Source organism: Mauremys reevesii, linkage group 4, assembly GCF_016161935.1.
Source record: "Mauremys reevesii isolate NIE-2019 linkage group 4, ASM1616193v1, whole genome shotgun sequence".
NCBI classification, from domain to species: domain Eukaryota; kingdom Metazoa; phylum Chordata; order Testudines; family Geoemydidae; genus Mauremys; species Mauremys reevesii.
In genome coordinates, this window is record NC_052626.1 from 144,823,613 (window position 1) to 144,844,801 (window position 21,189).

The 21,189-nt window shown below is 56.3% G+C and overlaps 2 protein-coding genes across 13 annotated transcripts; one reads left to right on the forward strand and one right to left on the reverse strand.

Annotated features, from left to right (window-relative positions):
- Positions 1-248: 248 nt before the first annotated feature.
- CCDC189 (coiled-coil domain containing 189) lies at positions 249-7,470 on the forward strand. 6 transcript variants are annotated; one of them, XM_039534052.1, is made up of 9 exons: positions 249-374; positions 3,470-3,501; positions 5,179-5,244; positions 5,481-5,650; positions 5,975-6,045; positions 6,181-6,297; positions 6,530-6,593; positions 6,967-7,053; positions 7,256-7,470. In XM_039534052.1, exons 1-9 carry the CDS (start codon positions 345-347, stop codon positions 7,432-7,434), a joined length of 816 nt encoding a protein of 271 aa, XP_039389986.1. In that variant the 5' UTR covers positions 249-344; the 3' UTR covers positions 7,435-7,470. The 6 variants fall into 6 exon arrangements, with proteins under 6 accessions (XP_039389986.1, XP_039389988.1, XP_039389985.1 ...); XM_039534051.1 differs by lacking the exon at positions 249-374 and adding an exon at positions 404-451; XM_039534054.1 differs by lacking the exon at positions 5,179-5,244 and having other exon boundaries at positions 267-374.
- Positions 7,471-7,626: 156 nt separating this feature from the next.
- Positions 7,627-20,201, reverse strand: PHKG2 (phosphorylase kinase catalytic subunit gamma 2). 7 transcript variants are annotated; one of them, XM_039534013.1, is made up of 11 exons: positions 20,152-20,166; positions 19,307-19,554; positions 18,729-18,868; positions 17,182-17,357; positions 11,971-12,025; positions 11,481-11,546; positions 11,158-11,321; positions 10,701-10,791; positions 9,813-9,966; positions 9,495-9,620; positions 7,627-8,404 (listed from the first exon to the last, which is right to left on the reverse strand). In XM_039534013.1, the coding sequence occupies exons 3-11, from the start codon at positions 18,821-18,823 to the stop codon at positions 8,096-8,098; spliced, it is 1,236 nt and encodes a 411-aa protein (XP_039389947.1). In that variant the 5' UTR covers positions 18,824-18,868; positions 19,307-19,554; positions 20,152-20,166; the 3' UTR covers positions 7,627-8,095. The 7 variants fall into 7 exon arrangements, with proteins under 7 accessions (XP_039389947.1, XP_039389950.1, XP_039389943.1 ...); XM_039534016.1 differs by lacking the exon at positions 19,307-19,554 and having other exon boundaries at positions 18,729-18,865; positions 20,152-20,201; XM_039534009.1 differs by lacking the exon at positions 19,307-19,554 and having other exon boundaries at positions 20,152-20,201.
- Positions 20,202-21,189: the final 988 nt, after the last annotated feature.

Sequence of the window (21,189 nt, forward strand, 5' to 3'; positions counted from 1 at the left end):
CCCGGCCGAAGATTGGCTGAAGTTAGCTGGCTGAGGATTGGCTGAGAGGTGAAAGCGGAAGAAGCCGACCCTCAAAGAGAGACATGCACTAATTGGCCTAAGCCCGCTAAACCGAAAAGACTGTTTTTGATTGGCTGGAGATATTAAGACTCTTTCATAGCCCGGGAGAGATACATCGTGTGATTGGCTGGACAAAGACAACATCGCCGATTGGCTGATGAGCTCTCACCCGAACAGTGACTCTTTCCCTGATTGGTTCGGGCCTCGATACCCTCTCTGATTGGCGGAGTGGGGGTTGCCGTGGCGACGTGTCCCGAGCATTAGCGGGAGCCGGCACCGCCGCAATGATGGGGCCGGGGGGCGGCCTGAAGCAGGTGAGCGGGGGCCGGCGGGGCGGGGCGGGGGCTACGCTGCTGCCATGGCAACCGCGCCACGAAGACCCGTCCATGAGGTGGGGCCGCGGCCCTTCGATTTTCTCATGAATATGCATGAGCTTCGTAACGCTTCCGCTGTCGGTTCATTAATATTAATTAACTCATGAATATGCGCGGGCTCGTTAACCACCCGCCAAGTGATTCATATGCGTCGGTTAATTAATATTCATCGCCATCAATTTTCATAGCTAATTACTAACGTTAATGAGCTCGTTAACATTCACCCAATTAACATAGATCAGCTAATTAGTACGAGCCAGCCAATTAACACGCACGGCCCAATCAATAGGTAACAATATGGGCCGTCTAATTAACTCATTGGCTAATTAGCATGCGTGATTTAATTAATGTGCACATGCTAATTGGTATTAATTGCTCGACTAATTAGTATTCACCTGAAGTCAGTTCAACCCTCCATAGCCGCCCAGTTCTGATGGGAGACTCAGACGCTGCCGCAGAATCGACACCTCATGAATATTCATCAGCTCGTGATTGCAGCATCTGATTAGCATTTGAGGGTCATCCCTCTCCAGGGAAATAGCCCTCACTAGGTGAGTGGAAGCAACCCCAGATGCAGCCGCTCATGAATATTTATGAGTATGTAAATATTCTCCACTGACTTGCAGAAATGCCCGTGGCGATTTTGCTGATGAGCATCGCCTTGTAGATATTCATCACCCCGTCCATTGTGGACATTCGTTAACTCGCCGCAGCTCCTCATTCATTTGCCACTTAGTCCCTGTACATGATCGGATTATTATCACCACAGCAGCCCCCGCCATGGACCAGGACCCCCTTGCGCTAGGGGCTGTATGTTATTTATTCGGTGTGTTACGGTAGCGCCTAAAAGCCCCAGTCACAGCCCCGGAGGACCCCATTGTCCTAGGCACTGCAGAGAGACAGAACAGAGAGACAGTCCCTGCCCCGAAGAGCTGACAATCCCTGTGTAAAACAAGACACCAGATGGAGCCAGACAGACCAACAGGAGGGCACAAGGGAGCAATAGTAGCCAGCACGATTTGGCACACACCAGCAGCTAACCACCGATAGTGGTTTAAATTTAAATCGACAGTGAGATCCAGCACAGGATCCAGTGCGCAAGTGCTTCCTTTGGGAAATTGCTCCGACACATTTTCATGGATCGTGGACACCAAGATTCAGGTCTATAAGACATTTGTTGTTCCAACACTCTTCTATGAATATGAAACCTGGGTGACCTATCGACAGCACCTCAAGCGTCTGGAGAGGAACCACCAACAATGCCTCCGGAAGATCCTTTACGTCAAGTGGCAAGATCACTGCACTAATGCCAGCATCCTCGCCGAAACCAATGTCACCAGCATTGAAGCAATGATCCTCCTGCATCAACTTCACTGGGCTGGACATTGTATGCAGATGCCAGACTCTCACCTCCCAAAACAAGTCCTCTACTCTCAGCTCGCCCATGGTCAGAGATCCTGTGGTGGTCAAAGGAAACGCTACAAAGACGCCCTGAAAGCGTATCTTAAGAAAATTGATGTGGACATCACAAACTGGGAGGAGCAAGCCACCAACCGATCCCAATGGTGCCATATCCTCCATCAGGCAGTGGCCCGCTTTGAGGAGATGTGCCTTGCCCTCAAAGTTGAAAAGAGAGAGAGAAGGAAGGAAAAAGAAAGAACTTTCTCCCAACAGGCAGCTGGCCTGCCACGAAATGTCTGTACCTACTGCGGGCAGATTCGCGGTTCTAGGATCGGACTCCTGAGTCATCTCAGGACCCATATGTAAATCCGTGGTAGAGATCAGCCTCGAATCGAGGAATCACCAATCATTTTAATTGTCATCACTCATTAATAATAATTCAACATGACTATTTACGCCTTCATCACCTCCTTAATATGCATCATCTCCTGAATATTCATCGCCGCATTTACCTTGATCACACTCTGAATATCCAAACTCAGCATTACCTAATTCAGTAAGATTTGTCACCTACTGAATTTCCACAGCTTTAAAAACACTCATCACTGCAGGTATGTCAATGCTACGGACACTATAATACACGGGTGGCCAACATACAGCACGTTTACCATTAAAGTGCAGCACCCAGAGCCCCACCCCCCTTCTTAACCTGCCAGGTTTTTTTTTCAGGGAGGAAGCTCAGGACCTCTGCCTTGCAGCACCCACTAAATGCAAGGTGGAACAGATTGTTTAGCATAAATAGAGCGATGACACTCGGAGTACCTTTCTCTGACCTGAAGAAGAGCTCTGTGTAGCTTGAAAGCGTCTCTCTCACCAGCAGAAGTTGGACCAGTAAAAGATATTACCTCACCCACCTGGTCTCTCTAATATTCTGGGACTGACACACTTCCAACTACTCTGCATCCAATTAAAGATTCTGGAGCGCTTGGAAATTATTGAGGAAAAGCGCTAAGAAATTGGTGGTATTATTGTTATTATCAAAATAAAACATTTTGACATTGTCAAAAGTAGGCAGTTCCACATTATCAAAATGAAATGTTTTGATGGTTCCAAAGTGCAATTTTTCTAAATTTCCACAATAAATGTCAGCTTGTTGTTCCGATTCTGCACAAAACCAAATTTCAAAACGTCAGGAGGGAAATTCTGTTTTGTAATGTAGGTTCTTGTACATATGTAGACTGTACATGTAAACATGTCTCACGAAGTCAGCATCCACAGCTGATTAATCATGTCCTCATGAATATTAATCACATTGCTGATCACCTCATGAATATCCATCACCTCCTGCCAGCTGATTGTCTCCTCACTGATGTTGAGTATGTTGTTGATTGGCTCATGATATTCCTCATTACACATGGGCAAATTGTCTCTTGGATTCTGATAATCTGATATTAATAAAACTATTGAGCACTTTTACTAACCCCTTAGGAACATCAACCAGCTAATTCTTATGGCCACTGGCCAGGCTACCCCTCTCAGGGTGGGGCATGTGGGACCTGTCATTCCCCCCATCCCAGTGTCTTGGCCCCATCCCCATCATATTCACTGACTCCCCACACCGCTCTCTCTTTCAGCCCCAGTGCCATGAAGCCAGGATCTGCATGTGGTGAGTAGCATCCATCCCCCTCCAAAGGAGGCACTCTGGGCACATCACTGTGTGGCTGTTACCCAGCCAGAGGCACCTTCATCTCAGCGCCAGGCAAGCCATCCCCGGGCAGCGTCTCAGCATGGCTCTTACCCACCTCCCCACCCCCGAGGCAGCTGCATCTCAGTGCCAAGCAAGCCACCCCGTGTGGTGTCGCTGTGTGGCTGCTACCTGGCTGCCCAATGCAAGATGCAGCATCTGATAGTTATGTCATGTGCATCTTAGTGATTGCTCCCAAAAGGAGAACAAACAAGACAAAAGAACAAAAAAAGAAAGCAACGGGAAGGGCGAGGAAAGGAGAGCGCCACGTTGGTTTCCATCTGCTAGGAATTAATCAAAGGGGTCTAAAAAGTCAGACCAGATCTTTTCAAATTTGTCCGAGGTCCCTCTTCTCTGAAATGTTCCCGCTCTTTAGCTGCCTGGTTGGCCGAGGGGCCGTGCCAGGCTTCTGCTCTTCCATCTCGCCCCTACACATCGTTTGGCTCCGAGCACTGCTCTAGAGAACCAAGCTTCCCGGGAGCTGTTTCTCAGCTGATGGGATTTACCCCAAAGCTCAGTTCTGGGAAGACCATTTAACCTCCTACCTACTCGTAGCCAAAGGGTTGAATGTTGGGACACAAGGATGGTGCTCCGTAGATCGCGTGTTGAGTTTGTAATGGCTTGCAAGGCACTACCCCAGAGGTGGGCAAACTATGGCTGGTGGGCCACATCTGTCCTGCGAGGCCCTTGAGCTCCCGGCCGGGGAGGCTAGTCCCCAGCCCCTCCCCTATTCCCTTCCCCCGACATCCTCAGCTCACCATGCCGACAGCGCTCCGGGCAGCGGGGCTGAGCTCCTGCCAGGCAGCGTGGCTGCAAGAGCCTCCAGCCTGCCCCAGTGCTCTAGACTGTGCGGTGGTGTAGCTGGCTCCAGCTGGGTGGCGCAGCTGCCAGTCCTGGTGCTCTGAGCGGCATGGTAAGGGAGTGGGGAGTAGGGGAGCTGGATAAGGGGCAGGGGGTCCTGGGGAGCCAGTCAGGGAACAGGGAGGAGCAGGAGGTGGTTGGATAGATGTGGGGGTCCTGAGGGGAGGGTTAGGGACAGGGGATCCCGGGAGGGGGCAGTCAGGGGACAAGGACCAGAGGCGGTTCTGAGGGGGCGGATGGGGGCAGGGGCCAGGCTGTTTGGGGAGGCACAGCCTTCCCTACTTGGCCTTCCATACAGTTTCGGAACCCCGATGTGGCCCTCAGGCCAAAAGGTTTGCCCACCCCTGCACTACCCCCTTGGCTGGGGTTCCAGGCCTGGCACAGGCAATGTAACTTAGGGACGGCCTTTTGGGCCAGGGTACATACCAGGCTACAGCTGGTCAGGTGAACCTATCTCCACATCAGTTCTGGAGTCTCTGGTGCACCCAGCACCTAGGACCAACTATGTCCTTAAACGCAGGTAACGGGAACGCCCTGGAGCTAGAGCAGGGAGGGGGTATTGTTGGTGCAGTACTTGGGAATGGCAGAACCGGCTCAGCTGGGAGACCCAAGGTATCTCCTGATCCTGCCATATTAATAGATGGTCTCTTGTCGATGTTCCCCAACGGGCTGTTGAGCCCATGCTGGGGCTTCAAATGATGCTCGTTCATGGCATTGGGGTCCCTCTCCCTGGTGCAGGAAGTACCTGGACGTTCACTCCATGGACCTCATCGACAAGGCGCAGACCACAGACGAGCTGAAGAGGTAACTGGTTTTAGGACTGAGGGAAGGCTCTGGGTCAGTGCCCCCCAGCCCTGGGGAGACACCCCCACCCTCTGCACCTAGGCTTGGGGTCCCCCCTATTATCCTTCCATGGTAGGGAGAGCACCCCCTACCAGCCCCCCTGTACTTTCAGGTCCTCCCATGGGCCCCCCACCCTGGAGGGAGCCCCTGGGTGGGGAGACACCCCACCCCTGCAATCAGTGGTCCCCTCTCCACAGGGTGCTGGCAGAGCTGTTCCAGCTGCAGGGCTGGGAATCGGACCCACGGGCCGCCATCTTGCTGGATCTCTACTTCTACACGGTGCAGTTCAGCCGGGAGCACAACTTCACCCGGGAGCAAAGCTCCGCCTTCTTCGCCATCGTCAAAGACACCCACGAGGCCTGTGTGGGTAAGAGAGGGGGCTGAAGGGAGGCACCGGCCTCAGTGGGAGGAGGAAGTCAGGGAACGGTGGGGGGCCTGAAGAAAGGGGATGAGTCTCAGGGGAGGACCCTCCATGAGTTGGGATGGGCACAGGGAGGGGGAGGAGTCTACAAGGTGGGTGGGGCTCTCAGGAGGAGCCTGGAGGTTGGACGTTGCTTTGGAGAGATGGTGGAGGTGGCCACGGGAAGGAAGGGGAGGAGCCTGGAAGACGGTGTGGTTGTTGGGGAGGAGCTTGCAGGATGGGTGTAGCCATGGGGGTGCAGGTCCCTCACACTCATGTCTGCTCCCGCAGAGACACCACTGCCCAATGTGGAGGAATGTTACCGCTACTTCACCGAGCTGCTCTTCTGCCACGCCGTGCGGGTGAGCCCCGGGGAGGGCCAGGGCCCCCGGCTGCTGCCAGCCCCTCCACGGCAGGGCCCAGTTAGAGGGATGAGTCTGGGGTGGGGAGTCCCTGCCCATCACCTGCCTCACCCTCTCCTCTCCTCCCCCCCCCAGCGACCTCCATTCAGCATCGACCTCTTCAGCCAGGAGCAGCTGGCACTCATGAGCGACTACGTGGTGAACACCTACTTCCGCCACTTCAAGCTGTACAAATACGCCTTCACACCCCAGGTATGGCGCCCCCTGGGGAATCCCATGGGGAATGGCACCTCCAGTGTCAGCCACGCCCAGCCCCCCCCGGGGACCTGGCCTGCCCCACCACCCGCATGGGTTAGCTGCCCACAGGCCCCCTTCCCGAGACCTCCACCCATACGGGGCAGCTAGCAGGGGGCAGGCGTGCCCAGCCCTACACCTGCCTCAGCCCCTGCAGCTTCCAGGACTGCCCTGTTTTCTCACCTCGCAGGTCCGGCTGGACATATCGCTGTCCTACGTGGGAATGCCGGAGCCGGAGCCCACGGCCGAGCTGGGTGAGTGGCTGGTGCTCACTGAACCCCCAAAACTCTCGGCCACGTGGGTGAACTCAGGGGAGTTTACCCTCCTTCGTACCCATGGGAGGGGTTTGGTTGGGAGGTGGGGGAGGAGATGATTGGGGCTTCTCCTTTCTGCTGCTGACCAAGAGCAAGCCCTGGGGCCAAGGTGAAATGCTCTAACAGGACGGCAATTCCCAGCCAGACACGGGCTTTTTGATCCCAACAGAGTGGGGCACCTGAGGGTGCTGGGCGGGACAAGCTCCCAGGCACCACAGAAGGGAGGAGAGGGCTTTAGGGGGCACAGGAAGGTGGAGCATCCAGCCGATGAAGCCAAGCCCCACCCTGATTAGCCAATGTCTTCACCCCCCAGCAGGAGAACTGGCTGAGAGCGTGATGGCACCTGTGCCCCCAGCGCAAGAGGAGGAAGCCGACAGTGGAACCACAGCCCCCAGGGAGAGTAAGAGACCACCGCTGCCTCGAGGAGTGAACAAGATACGGGGCCTTTCCCCTTGCGGGGCAAGCGGGGCCGCCAGGCAGGCCCCAGGGTGGGGATGGGGAATGGGACCCAGGCCTTTTCCTTCTAGGGGGCACCAGCCCTGCTCCAGCCCCAGCGCGAGGGAACTGGTTGGCTGCTCTCTTCACCCCACTCTCCTCTGCAGGCCCCAGGGCCCCGCTGCGGGAATACATCTCGGCTCAACTCTGCCAGGAGCTGGCCCAGCTGCGGCTGGAGGTGGAGGAGCGGCTACGGGCGAGCGAGGAGCAGTTCAACACCAAGCTGGCCCTGCTGGAGAAGGTGCCCAACTCCCCCAAGGGGGGCGGCCGGGGCCACCGGAAGTGAGGGGAGAGAAGAGGGCAATAAAGGACTCCGATTCTACAGTGGTGCCGTGTCTCACTGCCCTGGGAAACTGCCCCCTGCTGGGGGGGAACCCCAGTCTCAAGGTCCCCCCTACGGCCCCTGCCCCAGGGGAGATGCTCCCAGACCTGGGGCCCCTGCTGGGAGCGTAGACGAAGGAAGGAGCCCCAGGCACTGTAGGGGTCACAGTAGATTTTTATTCTAACGCACAGGAAATCAGACTACAAGAAAAACATAACAATTAACCAAGCTACATCAACAGGCTGAGCCCGGCGGGGAGGGGGGAGCATTTGGCCCCATCTCCCCCCGGATGCAATACTGAGCCAGTAAAATAATCCCAGGGCAGGGGAATGCGAGCTGCCCCTGCATCCTCGACGTACACACACAGCATGCGAGCCCCCTCCCCTGCCAGGGGTCTCCCCCCTCCCTGCCAGACACACACAGGGTCCCTAAACCTCACCCAGGCAGGACTGTCCCCTCCTGTCCCAGAGATCCCGGACAAACCTGCACTAGGGCCCCCCCGCACTCCCGAGAGGGTGGGGAGTGTCCCTGGCTTGAAGTTCAGTGCAACCATCCCCCACTCGCGGTGCCCAGGCTATGGGGGGCCACCCCGGGATCTCCCGCAGCCCAGCCTGGTCCCTGCCTCCTAGTGGAGGGGAGCAGTGGTGCTGCAGTGGTGCTCCGCCCCCTCGCCCAGCTCCGCCCCCTCGCCCTCGGCGCCCAGCAGGGCCAGCAGCAGGGCCTTGGGCAGGTTCTCGAAGAGGGCGGCGCGGTTCTGCTGCTCGCCCTTCTTCACCCAGTGGCCGTAGATGCGGAAGGCGCAGGCGTCGATGAGCTTGCGCACGCCCTTCAGCGCGTAGGGGTCGCGCAGCAGCAGCTCCCGCGTCACCGGCCGCGTGCGCACCCGGTAGCTGTTGAACATGCGGATGGAGGCCAGCACCGTCCACACCAGCACCTACCACGCAGGACAGACCATCAGCAGGGGGGTGGGGGTGCCTGGGAGAGACCATTATCCCAGTGGGTGGGGAACACGGGCAAGCCCAGTATCCCTGTCCCAGATGGGGGGGGAAATGGGGAAGCAGGACAGACCATTAGCACAGGGCAGAGGGGGAGGCCACAGGGGAGACCGTTTTCCCATTGCAGGGGGAGGGAGGGGATGGCAGAGACCATTATCCTGCGGTGAGGAGGAGGAGAGGCCAGGTGGCAGAGGAGAGACCATCATCCCCACCATTAAGGGGGGAGGAGCATGCAGGAGAGGCCATTACCCCGGGGGGGGGGGGGGAAGAGGACTATTCCAGCAAAGGGGAGAAGGGAAAAAGGAAGGGGATTGGGGGAGTCACAAGAGCCCCTTAAAGCAGCACATGGAGGAGGGGGGCATATACCCTGAAGAGCCCAGCAAAGCCCATCAGCTCAGTGCAGTGGGGGGAGAGGGGGAACCTGAGAAAGCTGGGGAGAGGGAGAATCCAGAAGAGCCCATTAGCTCAGTGCAGTGGGGGGAGGAGAACCCAGGAGAGCTCAATGCAGGCGGGAAGGGGAGAGGGAGAACCCAGGAGAGCCCATTAGCTCAGTGCAGAAGGGGGAGAGGGAGAACCCAGGAGAGCTCAATGCAGATTGTAGGGGAACCTGGGAAAGCCCATTAGCTCAGTGCAGTGGGGGGAGAAGGAGAACCCAGGAGAGCTCAATGCAGGCAGGAAGGGGAGAGGGAGAACCCAGGAGAGCCCATTAGCTCAGTGCAGTGGGGGGAGAGGGAGAACCCAGGAGAGCTCAATGCAGGCGGGAAGGGGAGAAGGAGAACCCAGGAGAGACCATTAGCCCAGTGCAGAAGGGGGAGAGGGAGAACCCAGGAGAGCTCAATGCACGTTGTAGGGGAACCTGGGAAAGCCCATTAGCTCAGTGCAGGCTGGGAGGAGTTATTGGGGACACAGGAGCCCACTGACCCAACGAGGGAGGGGGGTTCTTGCTGGAAGGGCCCATTACAGTGATGGGAAGAGCCCATCTGGAAGAGCCCCAGCTCGTGGGGGGAAGGGGAGAAGGAGGTGACTCACCCTGAACCGGCGGTAGGGGCTGAACAGCCGGACCGGGCGCCCCACGCAGCGTTCGAAGAAGGGATGCTGCAGGGCCTGCTCCGCTGTCAGCCGCTCCGACGGCTCCACACGCAGCAGCCGCGAGATCTGCAGGGACAGGAGGAGTCAGAGGGGCCTGAGCCACCCGACCATTGGGCGGCACGGGTGTGTGTGTGAAATTGTTCTATTCAGAGGGGGTGAGGAGAGGCTGATTGATTTGAGGATGGAGTTGGGGGGGTTGCGACTGCAGGAGGAGACTGATCCAATCTGGGATGGGGGAGAGGGGGTTCCTGCTCTCACCAGGTCCTTGACGGTGTCGGAGCGGTCATCCCACTCTGGAGAGCTGAACTGGTAGTGCCCCTCCATGATCATGCGCAGCATCAGCATCTGCTTGCGGTGCCAGAACGGGGGCGAGCCGGCCAGCAGGGAGAAGAAGATCACGCCACATGCCCACCTGCGGGGAGGAAAGGTGTGGGGGGGAGGTCACGCTGTGGTTCCATGAGCCAGACCTAGGGCACGGAGAGCCACTGGGAGGGGGACAAATAGACAGGGAAAGATGGACAGACACAGACCAACGGGTGGGGATGGATGGACAGACAGATTCTTGGCCTGGAACCATGGACACTACTCAGCCATCGCAACTCTGCAGGGAGGGGGCAGAGGGTGGAGCCAGGAACGGGGTGTGGGGGGGATCATCAGCAAGAGGGGCCAGTGGCCACTGTGTGGGGAGCTAGGACCTTCCCCCCACCAGCTGGCAGACAGGGCCACATCCCCCGCACGCTCTCAGGCCAGACCCATCACTTGCCAGGTGGGACCATGTGGACATGGCTGGAACACAGACACAATGGGGTGGGAGGGGTTAACTCATTCCAGCTGGACCCATCAGGGTGCTGGTGCTGGGTGTGGGCGGGGGGGGCCAGGAAGCCACTAGCCAGGGAAATGGTCAGGATCCCCACCCCACCCCTCCTGCACACAGGGTGGGTGGCCAGCAGGGACACATGGGGGTGTCTAAGAGCCATGATGGAAACTGAGGTATATGGGGCAAGCCCACCCACTCCCCACCACCCCCTCCACCCCAGGAATGAGCCCTCCCCACCACCCCTTTCCCCCCAGAATGAGTCACCCCCCACCCCCCGAATGAGCCCTTCTCCCCACAGCCCAGCAGTGGCTGCTGGAACAGGGACTCACAGGTCCACTTCCTGGCCGTAGCCCGGGTGCGTCTCATCCATGGAGCACTTGAGGATCTCTGGGGCTAGGTACCCAGGGGTCCCGCACAGCTCTGGTGTGGGGGAGGGGGAAGAGAGACACCCAGGCATGAGTGAGCAGGGACCAATAGTGCCCTCCAACTCCCTCCCGGATCAGCCCCACGGATCAGCAATCATTGCCCCCCTCCCCCACCACTGAAGCAGTCCCCAGCAGCCCCCCTCCCACCCAGCCATGTCCTCCCTTCCCCCAACCCTGGATCGCCCCCACATCCAGCCAGCACCCCAGACTGGAGTGTGTGGAGTGCCCCCCACCCATCAGTCAGCCCCTTGGCCTCTCCCCTCTCTACACCCCCTGGATTGACCCAGCTAGCTCAGCCCTCCCACTGACCACAGATCAGCTTGGCCTCCCCCCAGGCCCTTCCCGCCCAGCCCGCTCTGACCCCGCAGTTTCTGCCCTGGCTCCAGCCGGCAGGAGAAGCCGAAGTCGGAGAGTTTTATATTGAGCTGATCGTCCATGAGGATGTTCTCGGGCTTCAGGTCACGGTGGATGATGTGGCTGGCGTGCAAGTAGGTCACTGCCTCCAGCAGCGCTCGCATGATGCACCTGGAGGGCATGGGGGTGGGGGGGGAAACAGATCACGCCTGCAGCCACCGCCTCGCCCAACAGAAGGCGCTGTGGGGAGCAGGGCAGGAGCGCTGACTGTGGGGGAGCTCCCGGCTGCTCCAGCCCCAGCTTCCGCCAGCAGGGGGTGCTGTACAGTACCTGGTCTCCTTCTCACTCAGGGTCACTTTCTCCGTCAGGTAGTCAAAGAGCTCCCCACGCCGCATCCTGGGGAGAGAAGGGGGCTGTCAGCAGCTGGGAGGTGGGCGTGGGGGGGGAATTGGCCCTGGTGGGGCGACAGGAAGATTGGGAGCGATCAGCCCTGGTGGGGTGGGTGGAAATTGTTCCAGGGAGCAGATGGAGTAGGAGGGAGCCCAGGCAGGCAGTACAGGATCTGGGGGCACCACTTCTCCTGATCCATGGGTACAGGCCGCCCCATACCACAGCAACCCTGAGGTCTGCAGGAGGCTGGCTGGCTCCATTCCTGGCGTGAGAGCCCTAGGGCATGGGGGGGGGGCCTGCAGGGAGAGGGGGCAGACGTGAGCGTACCAGGGGGCCCCTGCGATGCGGCAGACCCCTGCAGGGGGGTGGTCACTCGTGGCAAGGTCCTTGTGGGAGAAGTGGGGGCTGGGTGCAGGGATCTCATACTCACAGATCAAACACCAGGAACATGAATGTGGACGACTCGTAGGAATCGATCAGTGTGACTGTGGGGAGAGAGAGGAGTGAGAGGATGGGGGGTACAGCGGCGCACTCCTTGTGTCAGGGGTGGGACTTCCTGCCAGAGAGGTGCCCAGGAGATTGGGGTGGGGGGGGTCACTGGGTATATAAGCACTGCAAACAAGGTGTATTCTTAACTGGGGTTAAACTAGCAGTGAAGACACCATGACTTGGGTTAGCAGGGGGAAGTTGACTCCAGCCGTCTAGACTTCAAGGCACCGCTGGCTGGAAACGGACAGGGAGAGGTTAACCTCGGTTTGTTTTCTGTCTGCTTATCTCGGGTCAGGGAAACGGAAACAGTAAAGCATCAAAATGAGCAACGGCGAAACAACTGCAAAGCCAGAGCTGGCCAGCCTGGAAGCTGAAGAAAGTGACAGAGAACGTGAGCAAACAACAAGCAGAGCTGAGAATCGAGGCAAAGGAAGATGCCTATTGGCAAGTCCTAGAAGAGACTCAGCTTAGATCCCCATGGTGCAGGCTGTGGGATTCCCCAGGAGGGGTATCTGATGAGGAGGGGAGTGTAGCTGAAACAGTCATTAAAAAGTTACAACTCCAGACCTGTGGGTTCTACTTCTGGTTCAAGTTGCAGTGGGGGAGGTTTAGGTTGAATATTAGGAAAAACTATTTCACTAGGAGGGTGGTGAAATACTGGAATGGGTTACCTAGGAGGGTGGTGGAATCTCCATCCTTAGAGGTTTTTAAGGTCAGGCTTGACAAAGCCCTGGCTGGGATGATTTAGTTGGGGTTGGACTAGATGACCTCCTGAGGTCCCTTCCAACCCTGATATTCTATGATTCATTGAATGGCTGAATGCCAAACTAACTCACCCCTGTAAAGCATCAATATCTGCAGTGCATTACCACCAGTTGAAAGGGCAGAGCTGTTGTCTGTGTTGCAAGAACACAAAGAAGTGTTTTCTCACGAGCCGGGGAAGACACACTCGCTAACTCATAAGATCATTACAGAATGACCACAGTCACCTCCCAGCAGAAGCTCCAGGGCCACCGGCAAGATGCAGGAACAAATTCGAACAGCAATACAAAACATGTTAGACCTGGGAGTAATTAAAGAGCCTGACAGCTCTTGGGCGTCACTTGTGGTCTTGATCTCTAAGAAATGCAACACTGTATGGTTTTGTGTTGATTATAGAAAACTCAATGGTGTTACAGTACCAGCTGTGTATCCCTAGACTTGATATAATGCACATTTTAAGCAAAGCTAAATATCTCCACTCTTTTGATTTAACTTGAGGTTACTGACAGATTCCTTTAGATAAAGGTGCTCAGGAAAAAAAAAAAATCTGCTTTCATCACAAATATGGGACTCTGAGTTCATAATGGCACCTTAGTGCGTAAAATTTACTTGGGCATAAGCTTTCATGGGCTATAAGCCACTTCATCAGATGCACAGAGTGGAAAATACAGTAGGCCAGTATAAATACACAGCACATGAAAAGATGGGAGTTGCCTTACCGAGTGGGGGTGGGGTCAGTGCTAACAAGGCCAATTCAATTAGGGTGGATGTGGCTCATGTCCAACAGTTGACAAGGTGTGAGTATCAACAGAGGGGAAATTATTTTTTGTAGTGACCCAGCCACTCCCAGTCTTTATTCAGGTCTAATTTGATGGTGTCCAGTTTGCAAATTAATTCCAGTTCTGCAGTTTTCGTTGGAGTCTGTTTTTGAAGTTTTTTTTGTTGAAGAATGGCCACTTTTAAGTCTGTTATTGAGTGACCAGGGAGATTGAAGTGTTCTCCGACTGGTTTTTGAATGTTACAATTCTTGACGTCTGATTTGTGTCCATTTATTCTTTTGCATAGAGACTGTCCGGTTTGGCCAATGTACACAGCAGGGTGGCGTTGCTGGCACATGATGGCATATATCACATTGGTACATGTGCAGGTGAACGAGCCCTTGACGCTGTGGCTGGGTCCTATGATGGTGTCCCCCTTGAACAGATATGCAGACAGAGTTGACAACAGGGTTTCTTGCAGGGATTGGTTCCTTTATACCCGCTTACTGTATTTTCTACTCCATGCATCCGATGAAGTGGGTTCTAGCCCACGAAAGCTTATGCCCAAATAAATTTGTTAGTCTCTAAGGTGCCACGAGGACGCCTCGTTGTTTTTACTGATGCAGACTAACACGGCTGCCCCTCTGAAACCTGAGTTCATAATGTTACCATTTGGGTTGATTAATGCTGGAACCAACTTTCAGAGGCTGGTCAACCGAGTGTTAACATAGGCCCTTGCAGAGTTCTGCAAAGCATTTAAGGCCATCGCAGTGCTGAGCAACGCTTGGGCTGATCACAAAAAAAACTCTCGGCAGTTGTGCTGTCAAAGCTCAGAGTCAGGCCTAACCGTAAAAGCCTCTAAGTGTAAAACTGGAGCAGCCAAAGTTCCTTATTTAGAAGACTGGGTAGGGGGAAGGTCACATATCCCATGAGCTCTTAAAAGTTGAAGCCACTGGAAACTGGCCTGTACCTCAAACCAAAAAACAGGCCCAAGCTTTCATAGGTCTGGTGAACTATTCCTTGAGGTTTGGGCCTGGGTTCAGCGCCATTGTATCTCAATCCCAGACCTGTGTAAAAACCAATAAACCTAACGCAGTCGTGTGGACGAAGACCCGTCAAGAGGGCTTTGATAAGGTGAAGAAAATCTTGTCCGAAAAAGCCTGTTCTAGCTAGCCCAGATTTTGACCAAAATGTTTGAACTCTGTACAGGTGCATCAGACACTGGTCTAGGCTCTGTGCTGATCCAGATGGGGGAAAAAGACACCACCACACACCCCCTCACCTTCTTCAGCAAACAATTGACACCCACCAACAAAATTATTCTGTCATGGAAAAAAAACGTTATGCTACAGTGTAGGCCCTTAATTGCTTGACTGCCTATCTCATTAACAGAAAATTCAGGGTATCGATGGATCATTCACTATTAATCTGGTTAAAAAAAAAGAAAGGCTCAATTTCCAAGCTTCTATGCTGGAGTCTTATACTCCAAAAATTTGATATGGAAATTGTACCTATAAAGGGAAAGGAAAAAATGGTGGAAGATCCCCTATCCAGGAAAGAGGGCCCTCACCTGCTGCCTCCAGGTCAGCCAGTGGCTAATCTTACTGCAGCGCTGTAAAGGGGGAGGCGTGACAGAACGTACTTCTGTATTCACACCCTACACACTATTGTCATAATCTTTGTAAAAAGTACACCCTGTAAGGGATAATCTGAAAACTCGTAATTTGCTAATCATTGTCCTGATACAATATTTCCACACACATTTTATGTGAAGTTAGGGGGGTGAGGGATAGCTCAGTGGTTTGAGCATTGACCTGCTAAACCCAGGGTTGTGAGCTCAATCCTTGAGGGGACCATTTAGGGATCTGGGGCAAAAATCTGTCTGGGGATTAGTCCTGCTTTAAGCAGGGGGGTGGACTAGATGATCTCCTAAAGTCCCTTCCAACCCTGATATTCTAAGTTATAACATTCCTCTGTATGGTGTTATTAACACATGTTCCAAACAAAGGAAAGGGTGCTCTGCTTAATTTGCATTTAAGCAGAGTCATCAAGCAGGAAGAGAAACAAACAAATCTCAAACAGATGAAAGAAAAGCAGCAGGGAGCATCCTTCCACACAGACTTTTTGTCTCTTGGAACCAAGCTTGAAATGTTTTTCAAGAGCAACTGAAACTACAAAAAGGAGGGACAAACACCCCAAGACACACCTCTCTCTCTCTCTCTGCCCATCAATTCTCTGCACCTAAAGGGACACAGGAAGCAGCCATTGGACTGCAGAAGGGGTCCTAAGCTAAGAAGTCTGGTCAAACTGCTGAGCGCACGTGGTCAGAAAACAAACTGTTAAATTCAAAGCAAGGTTAAGTTAGGCACCAGCTGCATTTTATCTTTATTTTTCTTGTAACCATTTCTGACTTTTATGCCTCATTACTTGTACTCTCTTAAAAACAATAACAAAAACAATCACAAGTTTAATAAGTACAAAGAGAGAGATTTTATCTAATCCAGTATGTTTAAAGTGAAGTATCTGGGAAACTCCATTGGGGTCGCAAGTTGTGTGCATTATTCCTATGAAAGAAACAATGGACTTAATGTAACTTTTATTGTCCAGGAGGGGGTTGGGCACAATAGAACATACATTTCTGGGGGGTGGAAATCTTAAAACTGGGGGTGTGTTGGGGGTCACCCTGCAGTATAACCTAGGCTGGTGAGAGCCAGAGTGTAACCCAGGTGTGTCTGCAGCTGCACACAGACACACAGGGTGTGACTTACATGCTGTTTGTGAGCAGCCCAGGTGGCAGGCACTTCAGCAAGGTTGCAGGCAGGAGGGACACGGCTGTTCATTAGTCTGGACTGCATCCTGGTGTGTGACAGGGGGTAGTACCAGGGGTGGGACTTCCTGTCATAGGGGTGCCCAGGAAATCTGGAGGGTGTCACGGGGTAGAGAGGCACAGCGAAAAGACGTGTTCTTCACTGGGGTTAAACTAGCAGTGAAGACACACTGACATGGGTTAGCAGGGGGAAAATCAACTCAGTCCTCTAGGCTTCACCCTGAGCCATTAAATCTTCACCTCTACTTCACAGCTCCCTGCGTGCAAGCAGCGATGTGTGTTTCACTATAGTCAAATGTACATCTGGGAACAAAGAATGTTGGCCATACTACAGGATGGATGACTCCATCCTGAGAAGCAAGTGACTCTGAAAAAGATTTGGGGGCCCATGATGGATAATCAGCTGATCATGAGCTCCCAGTGCGATCCAGCAGTGAACGGTCTAACGCGATCCAATGGCTGGAAACTGAAGCTAGGCAAATTCAGCTCAGAATTAAAGCAGACATGAGTAACAGTGAGCATAATTCACCATTAGAATGAATCACCAAGGTTAGTGGGGGATTCGCCGTCACTGGCAAATTTAAAATCATGACTGGATGTTTTCTTTTAAAACACCCACTCTGCTCCATAAGGAATAACTCAGGGAAGCTCTCTGGCCTGTGTTATACAAGAGATCAGACTAGATCATCCCAATGGTCCATTCTAGCTTTGGAATCCATGAACTCAAGACCACCCGTTTTTTGCAGTGTAAACATACCCACTTACTGACATGGGGTGTCCCGGGGGGACGGAGGGTGTCACTCACTGATGTAGGGGTGCCCTGCCACCTGACGCAGGATGGCAATCTCCTTGCCCGTGGAGGTCCGCACCTCCTCCAGTTGCTGCGGGGTCATGCGCTCTGAGGTCACCTCGATGATCTTCACCGCAAACTCCTGCCCCGTCTGCTTGTGCACACAACGTCGCACGACGCTGCTCACGCCCCTGCCATGGACAGACCAACCGACACCACCGTGAGACAGACAGACACCCACAGCCCTCCACACTCTGTCTATTCATACGTTCTCAGTCCAGACGGAACCACTGTGACCATCTAGTTCCAATGGCTAATAACTTTCACTATTAAATGTTTACAAATTCAGACTACAAATAAGATGTAGAGTTTCGACTTCCAGCCGTTGGATTGTGTTAGACTGGGGTGGGCAAACTACGGCCCAGAGGCCACATCCAGCCCTTCAGATGTTTGAATCCAGCCCTCGAGCTCCAGCTGGGGAGTGGGATCGGGGGCTTGCCTTGCTCTGTGCGTGCCACGACTCCGCGCAGCTCCCAGGAGCAGCAGCATGTCCCCGCTCCGGCTCCTACATGTCGCCCAGCCAGGGGGCTTCACACACTGCCCCTGCCCCAAGTGCCGCCTCCGCAGCTCCCATTGCCCAGGAACCATAGCCACTGGGAGCTGCAGGGGCAGCGCCTGCGGATGGAGCAGCGGGCAAAGCCACTTGGCCATGTTTCTGTGTAGGAGTCAGAGAGGGGACATGCTGCTGCTTCTGGGAGCTGCTTGAGGTAAGCACCATCCGAAGCCTGCACCCCTGACCCCCTCCCACGCCGCAACCCTGATCCCCTCCTGCCCTCTGAACCCCCTCGGTCCCAGCCCGGAGCACACTCCTGCACCCCCAACTCCTCATCCCCAGCCCCACCCCGGAGCCTGCACCCCCAGCCAGAGTCTACAGCCCCCCTCCCCCAATCCCAACCCCCTACTCCAGCCCAGAGCCCCCTCCCGCACCCTGAACTCCTCATTTCTGGCCCCACCCCAGAGCCTGCATCCCCAGCCGGAGCCCTCGCCCCCTCCCCACACCCCAACCCCCAATTTTGTGAGCATTCATGGCCCACCACACAATTTCCATACCCAGATGTGGCCCTCGGGCCAAAAAGTTTGCCCATCCCTGTGTCAGACCTTTCTCTGCTAGGCTGAAGAGCCCATCATCAGATTTTGTTCCCCCTACAGATACTTATAGACTGTGATCAAGTCACCCCCAACCTTCTCTTTCTTAAGCTAAATAGATTGAGCTCCCTGAGCCTATCACTATTAGGCAGGTTTTCCAACCCTTTGATCAGTCTTGTGGCTCTTCTCTAACCTCTCCAGTTTATCAACATCACCTGTTCACCCACCTGCCACAGCCAGACAGGCACCCCAGTAAGACAGACAGACTGACACCCACAGACCCCTCTCCCCCCGCCCCCACACCTCGCTGCTCACGCCCTGCCACGGACAGATGTAGCTGCCCATCCAGATGCACACAGAGCCCCCCCCAAAAAACCCTCCTCCAGAGCAGGGAGCGAGACCCTTCCGAGGCCCACCTGCCGATGACTTCCTTGGGGTCATACTTCTGGTAGAACTCCTTGGCGCCGGCCCAGTCGGGCAGCTCGTCGTCTAGCCCCACGCCTCGGGTCATGCTGGCCAGCTCGCCAGGAGCCGGGCTCCAGGACCCCTGCACCTGCTGGGGAAAAGAAGAGTCAGACAGCAAGTGGGGAGGGAGCAGTGATCTGTCCCACAGACACACAACCCCCCACACACACCACCTTCCCCTGCAGCATGGGAGACCCCAAGCGCAGCCAGCTGACCCCACTCCCTCCCCCAGCCAACCCACTTCACCTCCCCCAGTTCCCCACTTCTCTTGCCCAGCATTATTCCAGCTCACCCACCCCCTTTCCCTCTCCTGTCCGGGCAACCAGCCAGACCACCCACCTCCTCGCATCCCTCCCAGGGCAGCCCCACCCATGTGCCTCCTCCCACAGAGTGCCCCCTCCCCACCCATGTGCCCCTCCATCCTAACCTCCTCCCACAGAGCACCCACTCCTGACTTACGTGCCTCCCCCCCAGCCATCTGCCCCCCTCGCAACACCCCCTCCCCCAGCCAGCCCCCCTTTCATTGTACCCTGTTCCCAGCCCCCAGGGTTGGGGTGATCAGACCTCAGCAAGAGCCACTTTCGGGAGGAGCCATCTTGGAAGGGTCTGGTCAGGAACTGGAGGGCAGGGGGAGCTTCGGGTGGGATGGAGCAGGAGGAGAAGGGCGAGGGAGCTAAGCCAGGCCAGAGTGGCCTGGGCAGCAAGGGCAGGCTGGGTGGCAGCAGGGGTCTCCCCTCACCAAGGGGCCAGCTGACAAGGCCAGGCGGGGCGGTGATGCTGAGTGAACAAGGGGGGAATGCGCAGGGTGCAGCCAGCCAAGCTGGGGATCCCACCCACCGCAGCCACTGACCGGGTCAGAGCCAGCGCCCACCACAGGGTGGCCAGATCCTGAACAGGGGGCCCCCCGGGGCATCCCTCTCCTCCCCATATTTGCCCCCCCTCCAGCTTCCCCCCCCGGGGCATCCCCTCCCCCCCTATGCATCCCCCTCCAGCTCCCCCCCCACAGGGCATCCCCTCCCCTTATGCGTCCCCTCCAGTTCCCCACAGGGCATCCCCTCCCCATGCGTCCCCTCCAGCTTCCCCACAGGGCATCCCCATGCGCCCTCTCCAGATTCCCCACGGGGCATCCCCTCCCCATGCGCCCCTCCAGCTTCCCCCCCCACAGGGCAGCCCCCCCATGCGCCCCCCTCCAGCTTTCTACCCCCCCCACGGGGCATCCCCCTCCCCCCATGCGCCCCTCCAGCTCCCCACGGGGCATCCCCTCCCCATGCGCCCTCCAGCTTTCTCCCCACGGGCATCCCCTCCCCTGCGCCCCTCCAGCTTCCCACGTGCCCGCCCCGGGACCTGCGCTCCCAACCTCCCCCCCCCACTCACCCGGCACCCCGGTTTCCAACCGGATTCCCAGCCCCGCCCCCGACGCCTGCCCCGATTGGCCCGCACTATCCCCGCCCCCCTTTCCACCCCACATGGGAGAAGAGGGAAGGCGGCCAATCAGCAGGCAGGAAGAGCGAGTCGGGAGCCGGGTGTCATGAGCCCAGGAGCCAATAAGAGGCGGAGCTAAGAATTAAGCTGCAGCCTGATAGGCCAATCAAGCTGCGGGGTGGGGCCAGATGTGGTGAATGGCGGGCTGTGAAGCGTCCAAGGCGGGGTTTGAACCTGAGTGAGAGCTCAATTGACCAATCATCAACGGGAATGCGGAGCAGCACGATTGACAAACCAAGCAGCCAGTCAGCCGAGGATGGGGGCGGGTAGTTCCTTATGGCTAACCAATCAAGAGCCAAGAGAGGGCCGGCCAGCGGGGAAGAGTGGGCAGCTTCCTGGTTCAGCAAAGGGTCAGTCAGGTGACCTCTGACCCCAGAGGCAGGGTTAGGGGCCCTCACGCCAAGGGCCCCCCTCCCCCCTTGTCACATGACCCGACCGGTGCCCTGGGGTGTCACATGGCAAATGCTGCCCCCAGCTGACCCCGCGGTGCCCCCAGGTCACGTGACGGCCCCCAGCTCCCCCCCACCCCCCATGACCTTTGTGACACGGGCCCTGGGGCAGCTGGGGCTGGGCTGGGCTGGGGGCGCCGCAGTGGGGGGCTGCCCTGGGCGCGTCCTGGCCCCGAGGCCCCGTAGAGCCCAGGGCGGCGAATGTCACCCCAGCCCCCCCGCGCTGAGCCCAGCCCCTAAAGCATCTGGGCTGGATGTGAGCGGGGGCGGGGGGCCCGTATCGCTCTCCCCAGTGCGCCCGAGTCACCTTCCTGCTCCTCCCCCTCCTCCCATCCACGGCTCGCATCAGCCCCTGGTTGCCCCCGCGCCGCGCCGGGCGCTCGTTTGTCCGCTCTGACCCCTAGATCCTTTTCAGTGTCGCTGCTGCCCTGGCTACAGTCCCCCATTCGTGTGCTCTGGCCTGCGTGTCTCGGTCCCAGCA

Excerpts from the sequence above, each read along its gene's own strand:
- CCDC189 (XM_039534051.1), top strand. The coding sequence starts at position 419 with ATGGCAACCGCGCCACGAAGACCCGTCCATGAG. Across the intron at positions 3,502-5,178 it reads GAAGCCAGGATCTGCATGTG|GAAGTACCTGGACGTTCACT; the intron begins GTGAGTAGCATC and ends TCCCTGGTGCAG. Across the intron at positions 6,298-6,529 it reads AATACGCCTTCACACCCCAG|GTCCGGCTGGACATATCGCT; the intron begins GTATGGCGCCCC and ends CTCACCTCGCAG.
- PHKG2 (XM_039534016.1), bottom strand. The coding sequence starts at position 18,823 with ATGACCCGAGGCGTGGGGCTAGACGACGAGCTGCCCGACTGGGCCGGC. Across the intron at positions 17,358-18,728 it reads CCCAAGGAAGTCATCGGCAG|GGGCGTGAGCAGCGTCGTGC; the intron begins GTGGGCCTCGGA and ends TGTCCATGGCAG. Across the intron at positions 10,792-11,157 it reads GCCAGGGCAGAAACTGCGGG|AGCTGTGCGGGACCCCTGGG; the intron begins GTCAGAGCGGGC and ends CCCCCACACCAG.